The sequence below is a fragment of the Brachionichthys hirsutus genome, chromosome 23 (genome assembly GCF_040956055.1).
Source record: "Brachionichthys hirsutus isolate HB-005 chromosome 23, CSIRO-AGI_Bhir_v1, whole genome shotgun sequence".
Lineage (NCBI taxonomy): Eukaryota > Metazoa > Chordata > Actinopteri > Lophiiformes > Brachionichthyidae > Brachionichthys > Brachionichthys hirsutus.
In genome coordinates, this window is record NC_090919.1 from 3,635,396 (window position 1) to 3,654,229 (window position 18,834).

Below are 18,834 nucleotides of genomic sequence, written 5' to 3' on the forward strand. Positions count from 1 at the left end.
GGCTCACCCCGTGACCGTCTGATCTCTGATACGGTTCGGCATCAGATAAATCAGTTGATTGTCGGGTTTTAATTTATGTTAATTAGATTATTTCTGCGCTAAGCAAAAACTGATTTGGCTCTTCAACAATAAAAATATACATTCATTGTCTTTACTTGCTATTCTAACTTTTGATTATTTTTAGTCCCTTTATTTCCCATTTTTATGCATTCTGCACTTTTACTATTATCAAGTTTATTATTATTTTTTGTAAAAAGCACTTTGAACCACAGCAATAAAGCTAATTGTAATTGCGTGTGATGAATGATACCCGGTGCGTCTGAAGCCGCTGACCTTTGACCTGAGCTCTCAGCGTGGAGGGGAAGGAAAACGGCAGATTTTTAAAAACCTCCAGGGTTCCAGAAAATCAAAAGTAGCATCATTGTCCCCATTTTCTACTGGCCTGGGATCAGTTCTTACCAACCAACACACACACACACAGGCTTTGAACGTTTGACGCTCGCCAGACGCTTTGCTCTGGTCCTGCTCTGCATCCTCATGTGGGAGGGAGCAACAATCACATCGGGGACACACACACACACACACAGCCTTTGAAGTGCGTTCGCCTGGATGGCGAGAGAAACATGAGCTGGGGAGGAAAACACCGATTCAAAGAGCAGGAACTAGAACTCTGAATTATTGTGCAGTGGGTTAAACGGAGCAGGACGGCTGCGCAGAGAGACTCGCATTAAAACACGGAGAACGGACATTCAATCGTGATTAAAGTCTCACAAGATGATTATTAGGTTACAAAGCTGAAAACACAAGAGCCCAAATTGAATGTGTGTGTTTTCGGGTGTCTTCTGTTTGACAGAGAACGCACACTGAGAATATTTAGTTTACTGTTGCATTCGAGTTCAAGGAAAAATGCAATTTACTCCCAACGATTATATAAACTACAATTATTTTTTCTTCTTCTGGCTGTAAAACCAGTGAGAATGTAAATCTGATCTCTGTTGCTATAGCAGCCTTGGAAGGGTTTTCAATTTCCTAAAGAAATTAAAAATAAATAAATAATATATATATATATATATATATACTAATATATTCTAAAATAAGGGTTTTTTCCATCTCTCCTGGGAAACACGACTTACAAAAACAAAGTGAGAACGCAGTCAATTAGAAAGTGATGCAGACGACTGGGACGAGAGACACATGTCCCAGCCGTGTCCCCTGCAGACAGTTTGACGTGGCTTTTTCTTTTTTCCTTTTAAAAAAAAATCTGTCCTGAAGTTGCAGCGTGTATAAAGGCCCCTCCAAACTCTTCTTGGGACCCTTTAAAATGTGCTCTGACTGAAGAAAGCTGGACGTGAGACAACGAAAACTATCTGGAAGAATGGAGGACCAACAAGATGAGACTAAAATACTACAGAGAGAAGGCGGGCCGAGTAACGGTGGTACATTTGGAGTGCGGAGGAGTGGGCTGAGCTGCTGAAACAATGAAGTCAGTCATCTGAGTGGAGGAGGGAGGGAGGGAGGGAGGGGGGACAGCTGTTTCTAATCAATTGCTGATTGACAGCCGGCTGATTGGCTCGCTGGCAGTGGGCGGGCTTTAGAGAAGTATAGATTAACCCATTTTATTTTTTATTTATTTTCCCCTGAAGGAATGATGGGCTGGTCACCTGTTTGATGAGGTGACATGCCGGTTGCCATGGTAACTGATGGACCAAAGTGACAAAACTGTTATGGTAACTGTGAGGATGACGTAATGTGGCCGCTCCCCCCCCCCCCCCCCCTTTTTCTTTTGGTCTCGTCTCTTTCGCTTTGTGCATTTACATCAACGTTTTTGCTGTTGCACACGCGCGCGCGCACGCACGCACGCACACACTCAACCATGCAGTTTTCTCGTGTTGATATTTAGAATTGTGTCAATAACGGGACGTTTATGTTGAAATTCTTTGTCGCCCCCCCCCTCCGCCCCTCTCTATAAGATCGACTGCATGAACGAAAACATTTAGGTGGGCCAAGTTCATGTCAGGGAGGGGCCTTCCGAAGGGGGGGCCCCAGGGGGGGGGGGCGCTCTGAGGGCCAGATGTGAGGGAGGAGGGGTGCATCATTTCGCAAGCCTGGAGAAGAGGAACGGGGAGTTTTCACAAGGCTTCAGAGGAAGTTGGGCGATCCTGGAATGAGCTGAAGCGAGCTGTGAATACACCCCGAGCTGCAGCTGGGTTCGTCTGTGTGGGGGGGGGGGGGGGGGGGTCACTCAATGATTAAAAGGATGAACTTGAAATAAAGTAACTTTTTCTTGGCGAAAATGATCATAGGCTAAATGTTTTTAACTTTTTCGGCCTTTTATACCGGCGCGCTTCCACGCATCTGTTATGTTGGCACCGATGCGTCCACAAGAGGGCAGTGGAGAGTCAGGACTTGCTGCTCTTTGAGGGGGGGGGGGGGGCTCTGCCGCTGCATGGACACCTGAGGACATTCTAAACTGTCCCTCTTTCCTCTTTTACGCGCACACTGCACAGACATTAAATCTTTATTCCATGTTTGTATTATTATTATTTTTTACAAACCACATAACTTCAAACCAGATTAAGAACAAAATGAAGAATGAAAGTCAAACACAGCAAAATAAAATTAAAGAGAGACTATTTGTTACAAAAAAAAGTAGCAGACTTTCATTATTATTTTCTTTAGTTTAGAGAACAACTACAAATACTTTATCACTTTTCAGCACATGAAGCTGTAGCAAAATAGAGGTTTACATTCTTTCTTTCTTTCTGCAGAGTGAGGAGAACATTTAAAATATTCTACTCTGCAGCAGTAATATTCGCTTTAAGAGAAACTTTCACCCACTGACATAAACCTATAAATACACGCGAGATTTAGAGGCATGAAAGACTCCTGAGACTTCTTCATCCTCCTCCTCCTCCGCGTACAGGTTTCCTTCTCGGGGAACACCGGACCGCTGCTCGCCGTCAAGTTTGAAAAGAGGCGACCGGATGCTGGGCTCTTTGTCTCCAAATTAAAAGCAGTGGTCGTGATAAAAATGGAACTGGTGAAGTGCAGCTCCAAAATACACTGTACTCCAAAAAAAACAACACAACTCCATGACAGTTAATGTTCGGCTACACTTTCTATTTGGTGTGTGTGTGTGTAAGAAAGGTTCAGTTCCACAAACTCATGATGAAACCTGGGATTAAATGGACTTTTAAAACGTGACTTTATTGCTGTATGTTTAATTAGGAACCATTTGATACCCCCCCGCCCCCCCACTACAATTAGATTCGTATTCTAAACTAACGATCACATTTATTATGATTGATCAAATTAATCCGGTCCTTTATTTTGAATAACGACACCGGATATCTTCTGTTAAAGTCAATGTCAATCTTCTCACCAGCTGAGTCCCTCTGCTTGGGGGGGGGGGGAGAGAAAGCACTTGCAGTCAAAAAAAACAATGAGGGCGCACGGCGCGCAACGCGCTCCAAGCGTCTCCAACAGCTGCGGAGTTCTTCCTCCTGGAGGAGTCGGACTATGCCTCTGTGCGCCAACAGGAGGGAGAAGGACCACAGGAATATAACTTGACTATCTGTGGACTTTGTTCTTTTTTATTTTTGCTGTCGGGGGGGGGGGGGGGGGGGGGAATCATGCCTTTTTGCAAAAGGACGATACTTCCCAAGGATGTGTGCAAACCCGACGGCAGGAGGCTGCTGGAGGAGGCGCAGCGGCGCACGGACGTGTTCGGGGACCTGGTGGATGTGCGCGGCTTCACGCTGTGCTCGGTGCTCCGGCAGCTCTCGGATCTGTCCCGGCACTCGGTGGACATCCTCGGGGAGCTGGAGGGAGAGCTGGTGTCCGTCTGCCGCCGCTCCGGCGCCCTGGAGGGCAGAGTGGTCCGGCTGCAGAGGCGCGTCACGGAGGTGCTCAGCAAAGCTCCAGCAAGAAGTAAGAAGGAAAAAGAGAAACGCACACCTGGAGTCACTTTTACTGCAGGAAAGTCACTGTTGTCAAACTTTTGGGATTTCAGCCCAGACCCGTGCGCAATGGTGAGACTTGTGGTTTGCAAACGGCGTGGAGTCACCAGTCCGCCCAGTTAAAGCTTTATTTATGGTGCTTATTGTTATTGGCTGTTGAGCAGTTCTGTGTTCAGTTGATGTGTAGGAAATATTTAAATCTGACATGAAACTAAGTAAAAAAGAGTCATTTAAATCAAAAATGAGGCTAAAGAGGGCGGAGTCCCTGGGGGGTGGGGGGGTGTCAATAAATGACGTCAGCCCAGATGTTCGTTTTGCGGTTTGATTGAAACTTATTAAGTACATATTGTGCGTCAAAGACTTCTGTAAGTTTGTTTTACGCGATGCCCCTGAAGGCATCGCCTTTGAAGGCGTGGCGAGGGGAAGGTTAAAACAGAGGCGCGTCGTCTTTACCTGTCCCCGCCTTCTCCTCCTGTCCGTTTGATCGACCCCGTTTCCTGCTGACGTCACGGTAAGCAGCTGATCGAAGATGACGCCGATGGAAAGCCTCGCCGATGCGCGTTTACCTGGAGGAAGGTGTGTCTTTGGGTCGGTTTAAATGTGAGGTTTCAACTTTTGTGACGTCACAGATACTTTTGAGCCAATCGTGATGCGCTATGAAAGGAGAAACTTTCTGCAAAGACATCTGGCAGCCAGCTGTTTCAACTTTGAAATTGATGTTTGCATATTTAGTTTCATGAATTTTGGACCTTTTGTAGTGAAAACACATCGTCTTTTATTTATATATATATATATCAATTATTTATCAATTTGTTATTGATTCTTGTTCATTTACGCTGTCAATCAATAATCTAAATTGACCCCCGTCACACATTAAACCACATCGGGGCCGATCGCACGATACTCTACGCGTCGATTTTAATGATTTTTGGAATGGAGTGTTCCTTTCCTGAAACGCAGTCTCCAAGCAGATAAGATGCAGCCCAGATGCATGATGGGAGATTTGCTGCTGACTTGTTGCAGGCGGTTCGCTCAATGTTTGCATAAGAGCTCCAGAGTGAGCTAACCGACGAGGCAAGGCGCCTGTGAATACGAGTTTACAATGCTGTCAGCAGTGTGTGTGCGTGCGTGTGTGTGTGCATGTGTGTGTGTGTGTGTGTGTGTGTGCGTGCAGTACGATACCGGTTCGTCCCTCAAAGCAGATGTATCTCGACAAAGAGGAGAGGAGGGATGAAAACCAAACCACGGCTCGCCTTTTCGTTTACTTTGAAAGGAGGAACTCGCCCATTCGCTGGCCCGTGTGGGCAGCAGCACGCAGCTAAATGATCAATAGCGGGGGCCTTCGTCCCTCCTCCTCCTCCTCCTCCATCCACCACCTCCTCTGCTTCCAGGGCCTCGCTTGGCTTCCTGATAAAGAGGAAGACGGACGTTGTCTCTCGGAAGGGGCCTGAACTTGAGGAGTTTGTCCTCGGCAGGCTTCGCGTTTCACGTTACCGGGGTTTATTTCCTGCTGGCTGCCCAGAGTTTGGCAGGAGTATCCCAAGAATGCGAGTGGGAACCGGGCGGGGGGGGGGGGGGGGGTGTTTTCTTTTCAAGCCTGTTTCCAGCTTGATTCTCTGGGAAACCACACTCTTACCTCTGACCCCCAAACTGATTTTAAAGGCGTATTTTTCTGTAAAATATCCCTGCTTCGGTCTAAAAAAGTGTATTTCACAATTCCAACCAATGACATCACAGCAGTTGTCCCCCCCCCCCTTTGCTGGAAAGAAACGAAACACACCTTGCTTTGACCTCCCCAATCACGTTTCAGCCCCTGGAGAGCAGCGCAACCCTTCACCGGTTTCACATCGACCACACCTCCTGGCTTTATTTATTATTTAGAAGCGAGTTTATCTTCTCTCCCTTGAATCCCTGCTCGGATTACACGGAGGGGAATTTAGGAAACCACACTCTCCGTATAATCCCCCAATCCTCTATAACGATATTGTAATTCACACCAAGGATTATTGTCAAAATGTATTTCATCCACATGTTTTTTTTTTTTTGGACCATGAAAAGTGTCGTCAAAAAAAAAAAACATTCTTGATACTATCGGGAATCCAGATCTGATCTGGATGAAATAGATAGAGCCCCCCTCCCCCCCCACCAACCACATGACTTGACCCCTCCCTGTTGGCCCCTCCGTTATTCCCCCTCCTCACTTCTCTTGCTCAAATGCTCATCAGGAATATGGAGAGAGATGACTTTTTTTTTTTGGAAGCGATGCTTTCAGGTTCTGACCTGAAAAAAACGACGCAGGAAAACTTGCATTTTACAATCCCACTGGTTTCATCGCAGGCTCGACCCTCCTCGCCATCTTTCTTCCCGTACCAGTGATTCAGCGGCGGCCGCTCCAACGCACGTCTATTAATAATGCACTTTTTCTTCTTTTTCTTCCTTAAATTCAACATTCGGAGCTGCGATATCGCCGGGAGGGAATCTCACACAGATTTCGGACGATATTTTGAGTGAACCAAATCAATGCAACGATGCTTTTCAGCTCATTTCCGAAGCGTCCGTTGATGACGCTGAAAGTTTCGGTTCAATCGATGCGATCGCCGTCTTGTTTTGCGTGAGACGTCTCAATAAATGACGTATAATTTGGCTTCTGAGCCAAAGAGGAGTTGATTCGTGCAGAAGCAGATGTTGTTATGGCGACGGATTCTCAATGAATCGCCACAAACGGCCAATCAGACCCAGGCATGGACTGACGGTGTCCCGTTTACTGGATATACGCAGCAACAAGGTCCCTAATCGGAACATTAAACTCACTAATTGATAAATGCATTCGGAATTTGATTGAGGTACAAACATCCTATCTTGACAGATAGAGGGAGAGACTTCCTATTTCATAGAGGAGCTCCATTACAGGTTCGTATTAGAAAAGGAAGCTGCGCCACAGAGAGACTGAAGTGTTGAAGAACCGCTCTGTCGGTTACCTGGAGCTGTATCTGCCTGAAGCTTTATCTGCTCGCAACATGTCCTCCTGCCGCCGGCGTTCGATTTCTCTGCACCGGGAGGACCGAGAAATACCACAGGAGTCCAGCAGATTGAGGGGAGGTGTTGATGAACTGCAGGAAGAGGCCTGGTGTGTGTGTGTGTGTGGAGCAGAACGCGAGCCGTGTTTAGAACGGTTCTCTCCTCGGGGGGGGGGGTCCGTCCTACACGTGTGTAGATTCTCCGTTTCTCTCCTGGACTAAAGGACTGGCTGTCGACGTCAACGCGCTCGCCAAGCGTCCAAGGCGATGCTGTAGTGGTGGACGTGATCGCTTCCAGATGGGGGGGGGTGTCACTTCTATGTGGAGCGAGTTATCTGGTTTACATGCAGGAAGGAGAACCGGATGGTTTGTCACCATAGAAACAGGAAAGGACGCACAGGAAGAGGAGACAAGGAGACGGGCCTCTGTCTCCTCACGTAAATTCAAAATGTTCCAAAAAACTTCCAGCGTCTCCGAAATGCAATATCCGAAATAAAAAGTCTATAAATATGTCAAACTTTCAGTTCTTTTTTGGGGGGGGGGGGGGGGGGCTAGAGAGTTGAGAGGAGACGAAGCTCGGCTGAGTTTGGCACCGCCGAGGAAAATCTAACGTAATAATTGGCTGGGGGGGCGGGTCGTAGGAGGGGAGGGGGTCCAACAACGGAACACACAGTCCTCACGGCTTGGACACATGGACCTGGACACCCTGATGGGTTGTGTGTTTGCGTGCCCACGCCTCCTGCCGCCATCCCGCCGCCTGGCAGCCGTGGCAGCTCGCTGTTTTTTGGGCGTGATGCGACAACACAGCGTGCGTTCACATATTTGGCGTTGGCGTTTATCGGTCACACGTTCCGTCGGATCGTCTTCTTGTGTCTAAGTTAAGTAAATCTCACCCGACTGCAGGATGTCGGTGTTATCTCCACCAAGAAAGGGGGGGTACAGAGCAGGAAAAGGCTTTAGTTCCTCACACGTTGCACATCTGTTCTCGAATGCTGCTGATGACTCTCTTTAACCTTTGACCCCCCCCGTGACGAGATTATAAACTCTCCAAATAGACAATTATGAAAAGCAAACATTCAGTGGAACTTGTGAGCAGGTATAATAGAATAAAACTATTGATTGATAAACTATTTATAGGCGAATAGGACATTCATCTTTAGCAGAGGGGAAGGATCCTATATTTACACAACCGAACCGCAGAAATGCTTCCTTGGTTAAACTCTGAGGGCTAAAAGTGAAGCTCAGAGACGAGCTAACAGCAGAAAACCCTGCCAGACTGGTATCACCGTACGCTTTCTCCGTGGAGCCAAGATAAACAGATATCTTTTGTGGATTCTTGACTCATTCCAAATAAACACGAAGTCCGTGCTTGGAGGAACTCGTCCTCTTCCTTCTGCTGCTTGACTTTAGCTCATCGCTTGAAGTGAATGGGATTCGGGGAAATGAAGATGCAGTGAGTAAACTGCAGGTTCAAATTTTCACTTTCGCATCTTGTTTTTATTTGCAAGGCTAAAATTCTCCCTTCAAACCTGCAAATCTTGAGCGAGGTCTCAAGCTTTTTATTAATTTTCTGTCTATTTTAACCTTTATTTAAATTAATTTGAGAACTAATTTTCTTTTTCAATAACGACCTGGACCTACATTGCGTGTTTTTTTATTTTATTTTATTGGAGGAAGCTGGAGAACCCGGAGAGAGAACCCACGCAGACAACGGGGAGAACATGCAAACTCCTCACAGAGAGGAGTCGCGAGTCGGATTTGAACCTGCAACCTTCTTGCCGCGATGCTATCCGCTGTGCCGCCGTTTGTCTACAGTTAGAAATATTTATCGTTAACTAGAAAATCCTCCGTAAGATTTCAAAGAAGAAAACAGAAGACGACCCCGACTCCTCGGCCGTCCATCTGTCTCCACAAAGAGCCGTCTCACTGCCTGACATTTAAATGTGTCCCAAACTTTGGGACACATTTAAATGTCTTCTGTTGCTGCTCAACTGGGTCTCTGTTGTTGGAGAGGCTGAACGAAGAGGGAGGCAACATGTTCTCACATTGTGCTCTGACTCGAAGATACAGCAAGATCCCTCTTTGAATCTGGCGCCGTAACAACGTGGCGGCTTAAACGACTGGTGGTGGTGGTGGTGGTGGTGGCTGATGGCTCTGCGGAGATGGATGAGATGATGAAATGAAGTTGTTTCTTGGAGGCCGGATCAGATTGGACATTAACGCAAAGAGAGCCACGTTTATTGATGAGTCTATTTCAAACACGCGCATAAATTCCAATCCTTTTAAGTTGGCATCCACAAGAGGGCAGTGATGAGTCTAGATTTTAGACGACAGCGGCATTGTCTTATTCGCCCTCGTTGTGCCTTGCTTGACTCATTGTGACATTCCCAAACTCTTTTATTTAGTCGGATTAAGAATGAAAGAAAGATTAAAAAAAGAAGACCTTACATCTTTTACTTCAATAAAAAAACAACTATATAACGTAAAAAATAATGTGTTGCAGCTAAAAGACCTGCATGCAAAATTCTTTTTTTTTTTTTTTTTTTTACAAAATATACTTTCACACACAGTTTGAAGAAACAAAATGGCAGTTCTTGGATAACCGCTTTATGACGTCATTATCCGAGACCCGTGCTTGTTGTGCATACAGCAGTGAGCAGATGAGCATGAGGAAAATGAAGGAATTCGTTTGTTTGTGCTGAAGAAAATGTCTCTCTTTTCGGCTGTCAGACTCATCTTGCTCGTCTGTCGCTCTCCCCACGCTGATCTTTTTCTCGGTCACAACTTTCTCGCTCGTTCTTTTCTTGGGCTGTGTCTTCCCTCCCCCCTCATCCTGCAAATTGTCAAGCGATGACAGAAACCGGCCCTTGAACGACAGACAGAGAGGACGGAGAGCAAATCGGGGGGGGGGGGAATTAGAGAGAGAGGATGGGTGGAACAAAGGAGAAAAGCAAAAACTGCACTGATGCATTTGGAGGATAAAAGAGGAAGACGTCTAAATATTTCAAAATGACTGAGAGATTTATGTTCGCCGTCGTTTGGGAGCGACGGACTTGTAGAAAGAGGAAGAGAGAGTGAGGAGGAGAGGATGAGGAGAGAAGGGTCGGGAAGGTGAGGAAGCGAGGGAAGGAAAAAGGCACACAGTGAAAGTGGACGGAGGAGAAAAGTGAGAGGGGGGGAGGAGGAGAGGAGGGATGAAGTGGTGAGCGGGTGGATAAAAATGAAAGAGTGTTACTGTAGCGTGATGCTCTGTGAAGGAATGCATCATTCATCAGCTGCTCTATTAGTGTGTGTGTGTGTGTGTGTGTGTGTGTGTGTGTGTGTGTTGTTCAGGCAACCCTGCAGTTCAGATTTATAGTGGGCGGTTCTCTGAGAATATTTTTACGTGTACGAAACATGACTTCATCTTTCAGTACCAAAACAGGTTTGTTGTTTGTGGTCGTAAAATACTTAGTCGTGGTTATTCTGGTTTTTGGTGTGTGTGTGTGGGGGGGCTATACGCTGAATAATCCCCCCCCCCCCCCCCATGCCTCCTGCTTCTCCTCCTTTCTTCCCCTCATGTCGACCTCCTGCTCTCTCTCCATCCCAGCAGCAGATATTCAGCCTCGCACGCTCCTCGGCTCACGCAGGGCGGCTGCTGTCACCTCACACACAAACACACACGCACACACAAACACACACGCACACACACTGACGGGTGTCTGTTGGCCTCCTCCCCAGCGCCTGGTTTTGATCTTCGCGCCAGATTATTTCACATGCAAATCATTTTAAAGTTCATGCCTCTCCTCCCATATCCATAAATGTATTCAATATATGAAATGTTTTTCCCACACAATATGATCATTTAAGACAGGGTCCCCAAACAACGGCCCGCGGGCTGGATCCGATCCATTTCCACATTTGGCCTGGCCCCCTGAACAATACCAGAGACCCAAAATAAAATTTACTTATTTTCCTTTCCATACAACATGAGTAGCCTCCCTTTTATTTTTAATGATGGTCACATACGGCCAGAAAGTTAATGTTCCGATGTTCTGTAATATCAACTTATTACGTAGTAATTACTTTGTAATAACAGGGCAGGTTTCCTCACCTCCACGGTGGCATGGTTGGCAGCATTGTTGAGGGGGGCAAAATGGCCCTGGTATCGAATCCCACTACGGGAATGAGATGGAGCAGGGGCAACAGGGTAGGTCCAGGGCACACCTGAGCGGAGTGGAGTGGACCAGTGGTCCAGTTCACTCCGCCCAGGTAAGGCCCTGGGCCTACCCTGCCGCCCCTACTCCACCCCCACTCCCACAGTCGGATGCGAACCCAGTTCCTCTGGCAGTAGACCGGTAACCCTACCGACTACGCCACCGTATAGGTGAGGGAACTTGAGGTATTACTAAAGTCGTACCTGTCAAATAATAAGTTGATATCTCAGACCACAGCGTGTTGTTATGTTGTTCTGTGTTGCTATGTTGTTGTGTTGTTATGTTGTGCTTTTTCCTTTTGTGTTATGTGGGGCGTGTCTCAGACCAGGTGACGTCGTACTGGATTCAAAACCAGTGCCTCTGGTCTAAAGTCAACAATGCTACTATCTATTTATCCTAATGCCTGAAGGGGTAACCTCTAGGTGGTGTAGTGGGTAGTGCACTTGACTCCCTGCTAGGAGATCCTGGGTTCAAAACCAAGGCGCGCAGCATTTGGGTTTTTTACAATAATTTGAGGTTTGTTGTTTGGTCCTCTGCAGCTGCATTGGATCAGCTGATTGATCCAGTCGTTCTTCTCCTCTGCACTTAATGATAATGCTGGAGAGAGACTGAGTTTGGGTGTGAGAGGCATTGCGTGTGTGACGCTCGGTTCATGTCACTGTGTGTAGTTGTGAAAGTGGTTAAGCGTAGTTAAGACATTCTGCGGCTCGATACGAATTAGAATAAATAAAGAAAACATAAAATAGACTTAAAAACACATTTATCACAAGCATTAAAAAGAAAAGTGGAATGTTTCTTGATTTGCAGTTCTCGTTATGGCCACTAGACGGCAGTAGATCCCAGCTGTTGATCCTCCATCACTCCTTTCTCCTCTCTTTATCTCACCCCCCCATCCTCTCCACTCTGCACTTTGAAGAAAGCTGTCGTGTCAGTGTTTGATTGATATTTTAGAATCTTTTTTTGGGGGGGGGGGGGGGTGCCGTGCAGAATCTAAACGTTTCTCTTCGAGGGGGGAGGCGACGCTGCAGCTTAGGAGTTCTCGGTGGGCCGACGGCTCTGCTGAAAAAGGGGGCTTAGAGAGATTGTGTGTCCAACGGCCGGGATGAGTGTTTGAAAATCCTCCAGTTGAAAAGTTTAAATATTGGTCCTCTCAACAAAACGTCCGGAAATAGCGATTTGAATTTAATGTAACCGGTTATGGAGGAGTTGAACGTAGCAATTCCTGCTGAATTTTTGCCCAATGCTTTTGGGGTGAATTTTTTTTTTTTTTTTTCTTTACCAGAACCAGGTCAAATATAATGGAAGATCCTCCCAGGAAAGTGTGGTGTCAAAATAAACGTTTTCCTCTACATTGATGCCTTTTATTGAGGAGATGCAGTTGTTGAAATAGAAGTGGGAGGGCGGGGGGGGGCATAACAAGGTTTGCCCTGGGGGAGAGGAGGGGCAGTCTTCCTATCTTTCCACTCCTTTTAGGGATCACAGACTGACTTTCTCTCTGGCTTCATTATCTGCTGTGGGATGGAGCCATCGACGGAGTCAGGAATGTGCGTGTGAAAGGCGTGGATGCGTAGGCGTGTGTGTGTTTCCTGGGCAGCGGTGGTTGTTTATATGTTGTTGTCTTTCGAATGTGTGAATGGGGATAAAGATGGAGGGAGTGGGCAGTGGCTCAGAGAAATCCTCATCGGTGGAGAACACGGTGGCTGCAGCAGGATGAGGAAATGAGCATTTCCAAAATAAAATGTCTGAGAATTGAGACGGTTGTTCGTTATTCTGTTGAGTTCTGATGTTTCCAACGATGAGTCTGTAGATTTCTGCAGGTGAAAGAAAGAAGTGTCTTTATTTTAGACCCCTAGAGGCAAAAACTGCACACTGCAATTTAAATGAAGAAATATCTACAGGATAACACGACTGAAGAAGATATTTAAACGTTATTTCTGTTTCTCACTACCGGGTCTACTGATGATTCATCATGATTCCATGATGGGATTTGGCTGTAAAATACCCCCCCCCCCCCCCCCCCCCCCCCGACCCATGTCTCGTGGGGGGGATCCAAATAAATCCTTCTTTAATCACTCTCCACATCATTTACATCTCGGCTTGCTTTTTTTTTTTTTTCTGACCTCCTTTGCAAAAGCAGTTTGAAGCTATAACCAGCGGCTTAAAGAAGGACGAGGAGGCGTGTGTGTGTGTGTGTGTGGGGGGGGGGGGGTCCTGCGGGTTAAATGAACATTCAAGAGTCCCTTCCTCTCTTTTTCTTTGCTTCCTCCATCTACTCCAACCTCCCTTAATCCACCTACATGTTTCCAGGAAGTGGCAAGCACACACACACACACACACACACACAGCCGGGTCATTCTTCTTCTCTGGGGGTCTTATTAAACTAGGTGGGGTGTTATTTCATACTTTTTTTTGTGTAGGTTTTGAGAACTTGCCAGCTCTGCAAAAGAAAGACATGGAAACACCCGGAGGGGCGACGAAGCAAATTACTGTAGATAAAGAAGCTGGTTTAAAAAAAAGTGAAATAGCTAATCATCTCTGAGGATTCAAACTAATATTTCTGGTTGTACTTGCGCAGGGATTCTGCTCATGTAGGAGTCAGGTTGCAGAGTGAGATGAAGACAAATTATATTTCTGTCTATGCCCCCCCCCACACACGCTTGCCATTTAAAGTAAATCAAAATGTGCTTTCAGCTCCCACACGCCAGTCTGATCCTGCTCAGTTTTCCTATAGTTGTAGCATTCATTTTTTTTGGGGGGGGGGGGGGGCTACTTTAAGAAGGTATTAGCTGGATGAAAGCATCCTGGTGTGGAGCTTTCAGACTCGAGACCTCTCGTGAAAATCGGCCAAGCACGAACGAACCAAGATGGCCGAGAACCATCACAAATCCGGCCCCACAGCACAAAAAAATAAAACATTCTGCTATACCCTGCAAGGAATGACAGGAGCTGCACCATAACTCCGGCTCTTCTGCTGCCGACCCGATGTCTTTTTGTCTTTTGATCAGTTTTTAACTTGAGCTGTGGCGACAAATGCAAAAGAAATGACAGAAGTTACGGTTTCATAAGTAGAAGAGGGGCGGGGTGCGGGGTGAAGTGCTGCAGAATCAGTCTGTCTTGAGTTCGCCATGCATAAGAGGGACACACACAGTAATCCCTCATTCCCCTCACACCCTAACACTTGTCCCCCCCCCTCCCTCCAGTTGGTATCTGAAGGCACCGGCGGTGCTTTTACTGTCCGTCTCTTTCTCTGTTTTCAGCTCTTTTGCCGGTTGTTTGTCGACAGGACGGTGACGTTCAGGTAGGAGGGCGAGGGAGGTGAGTGATGGAGGGAGGTGATGGAGGGAGGTGATGGAGGGAGGTGGCTGGCTCTACTAACATTGCAACCCTCCCGTCTTTCTCTCCGTCTCTCCCGTATTGATCACCCTGAATGTCTATCTTGCTAACGAAAAGCTGCAAAGCCGTGCTACGCGTTTATATGGATATTACTCCAATACGTCAGTCATCTTAAAATATACACGCTTGCTGGCTGCGCTGCTGTGGGAAGGAGTGACGCCAGTGGGGAGGTGTGTGATGGGTTCGGGTCCAACTGGGATCAGGTGGGACACTGGTCTGACCTGTTGGGGTTTGGATCAGGCCTTTTTCTGGAGAGGCCGGGCTCAGATTGGGCTGGAGGAATTAGGATTTATGGTTATGTCCTACACTGTTATCTTTCGATTTGGGGCCATATCAGGGGCAGGATCAGCCCCCCCCACCCCCCCTCCGATCGGACTCCAATTAGAGGCGGGGCCTGTGTTAGTTTTCAGCTGCTTGCTGTGCATCACTGTTTGACCTCGGAACCACGAAGGTCGCAAGGAAGAAAAGGAACAGCTTTGAAGGCTCCGTTCAGTTCCTTTGTTGCCGAACTCTCGCGTCGTTCCCTCACTCAAACACACAGTTTTGATAGACTTTTTTTTGTTTTTTTTGTTACAGTTTTGTCTCCTCTTCAGGAACGCTTTCGGTGCGGCGCCCCTGAATGTGTGTCGGTTTCCACGGTGTCCTTATGTGAATAGGCTGCTATTTGGAGCCATGCTAGGAATCCCAGAGGAGAAAGGCGGAAGATCTCACTGAAAGCTGTCTTGAGTTTCTTTCCGTCTGATTTAAAATCACGAAGGAGAACAAAAGCAAAGCCGCGCAGGCTGTTCGGCAGGCGGCGCGGCGCCGACTCATCGGCGAGGATCTCACATTTTGAGCTAGTTTTTGATATTATGGAGGCAAGCGTCACTGAAACGGTTACGTTGTATATTACAACGCCCCCCCGTTGACTCAGGACACCAGCCTCCATCCCGCAAGGCGTCTTCGGCATCGTATACGCAGTACGGCCGCTTAATGTTGTTGTTTCATCATCATCATCGCTTTGTTGGTTTGTTAAGCGGGATTGTGTGGAGCGTTTCCGTGCATGCTCGAAAGGAAAGACCGCGCTCAATCTCTGAATGGCAGGATATGGACCGACCCGAACGGAGCTTTGCGGATGGAGAAATCGACGCGTGTGTGATTGTTTGGTCTCGATGGAGGAATGAATGTGTGAGAGGGGTTTTGAGTTCATTTTGTTTTCTCTACACGTTCTGCACACTTGCCCTCGCTGCCTTTGACCGGCCTTCTCAGATTACTCTGCTTTTTGTAAATTACAGCGAGACGCATTTCCCACGCTTCTCGTCTGCGCTGGGCCGATGACATCAGCCAGCAGCAGCGGCGCATCTCATAGTGATGATGTCACCGTTTTTTTTTTGTTCCTATTTTATCGGCTGCTGGCACTTCCAGTCTTGGTGCAAGTAAATGGACCTGCTGCTCATCACACAACACCCTCCTGCTGTGTTTGTATTGCTCTTTGGCTTCGAGGGAGGGGAGGGAGGGGGGGGGGGGGGGGGGGGGGGGGGCACGGTGTTTAACCACTAACCAACAGCACTGATTATTATTGGATTAGGGACTACAGGGTACGACTGCAGGGTGCAAAATGTAATGAAAGAACATAATGGAGCAGAACTAAACGCCACGACCTCGGGCCATCGACGTCCTGCTTTAGGTTTACGACGCTCCCGGGATGGACGACGGTGTCATCAGTTTAACCCTTCGCCGCCTCTACCACAGACACGGAGACAGAGAAGCCATATTTCTTCCTGGGTGTAATCTGTGTTCGTGCTTGTCGGTCATCCCTGGTCATGAATCACTAAAGAGGAGTTAATTACCCATAATCCACCCTGGGCCAGATGCCTGCTCTGTTGGAGCGGTCAGGGAGTGTGTGTTCACTATTTGCCACCCTTTCTGACAACCATCTCTTCCCTTCCCTTTCATTTTCATCCCTGTTCTCCCTCTTGCTCTATTCGTTTGTCTCCCTCATGTTGCTCCACCTCTACCCCCCCCCCTTTGTTTTCTAGTCTCTGTCCAAAGATCAGTTCATCCCTCCCTCCTCTTCTCTCTCTCACGCTTTCATATTCGTGCATATGCTCACTTGGACCTGGAGGAACTCAGACGTGACTTGTTGGAGTCCAAACCTTCCACCGGATCCTCTTTGGGGTACTGACCTGCACAGATATGACTTGTTTGTGTTGATGTGTCTAACTTTTAACCACCTTTTTCTTTCTTTCTTTCTTTCTGAAACTACAATTTCAGTTTCATTTGGACTTTCTTTGCTGACTTTGACCTAACATTTCGCACCTCGTGGTCCATTTCTTGTTTTCTCTTGAGCTTTTTGATCGCATGACTTCCCGTCATCGTCAGCTGGAGCTTTAACAGTTGCGATGGAAACGCAAATGCTTAAAATGACACATTTTCTCATAACTTTAAAGTCTACAACCTGCACAAAGAATGGTAATTAAACCCACATTTTGTTTTGCTGTTGCTTCTCAGGAACTAATGACTGGACGCTTTTTTTTTTGTGTTGGATTAAAACAAGGGGTGCTGAACCTTTTCTGAATCCAAAATCTACTGGACATGAATGTGTTTCCTGCTCTTAGTGGGATCGCTGTTACTGGGAGGCAGCTGGTCTCCCACAGTCAGCGCAGTGGGAGCTGGCTGCAAACCTGAGGCAGCTGGTTTGGTGGGGGAAATCTGTCTCCTCGCTTTTTGCACTCGAGATAATCTGCATCCTTCATGGTGCTGCAGGGAAAGCGGGGCTAGTAAGTCACCAACCAATCTATATATATATATAAAAGTTTCCTACCCTTGAATAAACTCAACTCATCAGATTTTCAAACCCTGTAACGGCTCAACAGGAAAAATAAATGAGGTGTCGGTGCACAGCGAATCAGACATAGAGGAAAAAAAAAAGTTTAATTTATAAGGAAAAATGTCTCTGAATTCCATTTCTTTGCAAGCTCTGCAAAAAAATAAAATAAGGCAGGTTAAAATGGCTTCATGGCTCTTCACTGTAGCTGAAACGGGGGACCGTCGTTTCTGGTGTCATGTTTCCATTCTCCCCGCAAAGAGAAAGAGAAAGAGGACGGAGAACGTCTTCTTTTTTGATCCCTCATTTCTCTCAAAGCAGCCAAGGCTTGGCCTGTTGGGTCAAGGTCAGGCCGTGTTCGTGGGAACAAGATAAGAGGACAGTAAATATTATGGGTGCCTGTGTGAGAAGGGGAGTGAGATTTCTAATCTTTTTCCGGTGAGAGCTGAAGGAACGATGCAGGGAAGGATAGATCCTCTCATCAATCAGCTGTTGGAAAGATCATTTTATTTTATTTTTTAAATCTTTCTGAGTTTTGTAGGTCGTAGAGAGAGGAAGACGTGGAGCTAAACAAGGGGAGCAGCCGGAATAAAGAAGAAGAAATGGTAAAGGGAAAAAAAAGTGGTTGATAGAAAGAAGAAGAGTGTGATGGAATGAGTTGTCAGCATACGACTGAGCCCTGAAACAGAAAGAGCGCAAACGTCCCCGTTTTTCACAGCGGCGGCTGACAAGACGCCGCCGCTTGCGTGAAATCGATGCCGCCGAGTTAACGAGATGCTCTGAAAAATGGCAAAATGGCAAGTCGGCAAGAAAGGGGAAAGCTGGGTCTCTGAACGGCGCTCTGATCCATCCTCCAGGTCGCAGCGCCGTTATGTAGGCAGCGGGATCCAGCAGAGGCAAGAGCCAAAAGTGGTCTGTGTGTGGGAGGCCCGGGGCTGAACCTGGATCAGTGACATTCGGAATAGGAAGTCCCAGCAGAGTCCACTGAGTAAATCCGTCTCTCATACACCAGGAAACATGAAATCCTAATAATAATAATAATTATTTTAGCCACGCTAACATCTGCTGATATTCATGGTGCCCTGAGGATGCAGCTAAAGATTATGATGATCAGCAGACATTCCTGGGGGGGGGGGGGGGGGGGACAGATGAGGTAGACGGTGAGTGTAAACCTCTCCCCGTTTCTCATTCCCTGCGCCGCTGCCTTCGCTTTCGGTTTCTCTGCCTCCGTCTGAACCCTCCCAGCGTCACCGTCTTCATTCCTCTGACTCTGTGTGGACGACTCCTCTCTCTCTCTCTCCTTCGCTCCTCATCATTCCCTGCAGCCTTTCTCCATCAATTCTCTCTCTCTCTCTCTCTTGCTCTGCAGATGAATTAATGGCCAAAAGTATGTGGACATTTTCTTCCAGGACCGTGGATGAGCCAGAAATGGACCTGCTAAATTCAGATTCCGGGAATTTCTT

General features: G+C 47.1%; 1 protein-coding gene across 1 annotated transcript in view; it reads left to right on the plus strand.

Moving 5' to 3' along the window:
• Positions 1-3,632: 3,632 nt before the first annotated feature.
• nhsl2 (NHS-like 2) overlaps positions 3,633-18,834 on the plus strand; it is a 52,671-nt gene continuing 37,469 nt past the window's right edge. The window contains exon 1 of the mRNA XM_068755990.1: positions 3,633-3,930. Coding sequence (XP_068612091.1) covers positions 3,633-3,930 — 298 coding nt within the window. The remainder of the gene's footprint in view (positions 3,931-18,834) is intronic.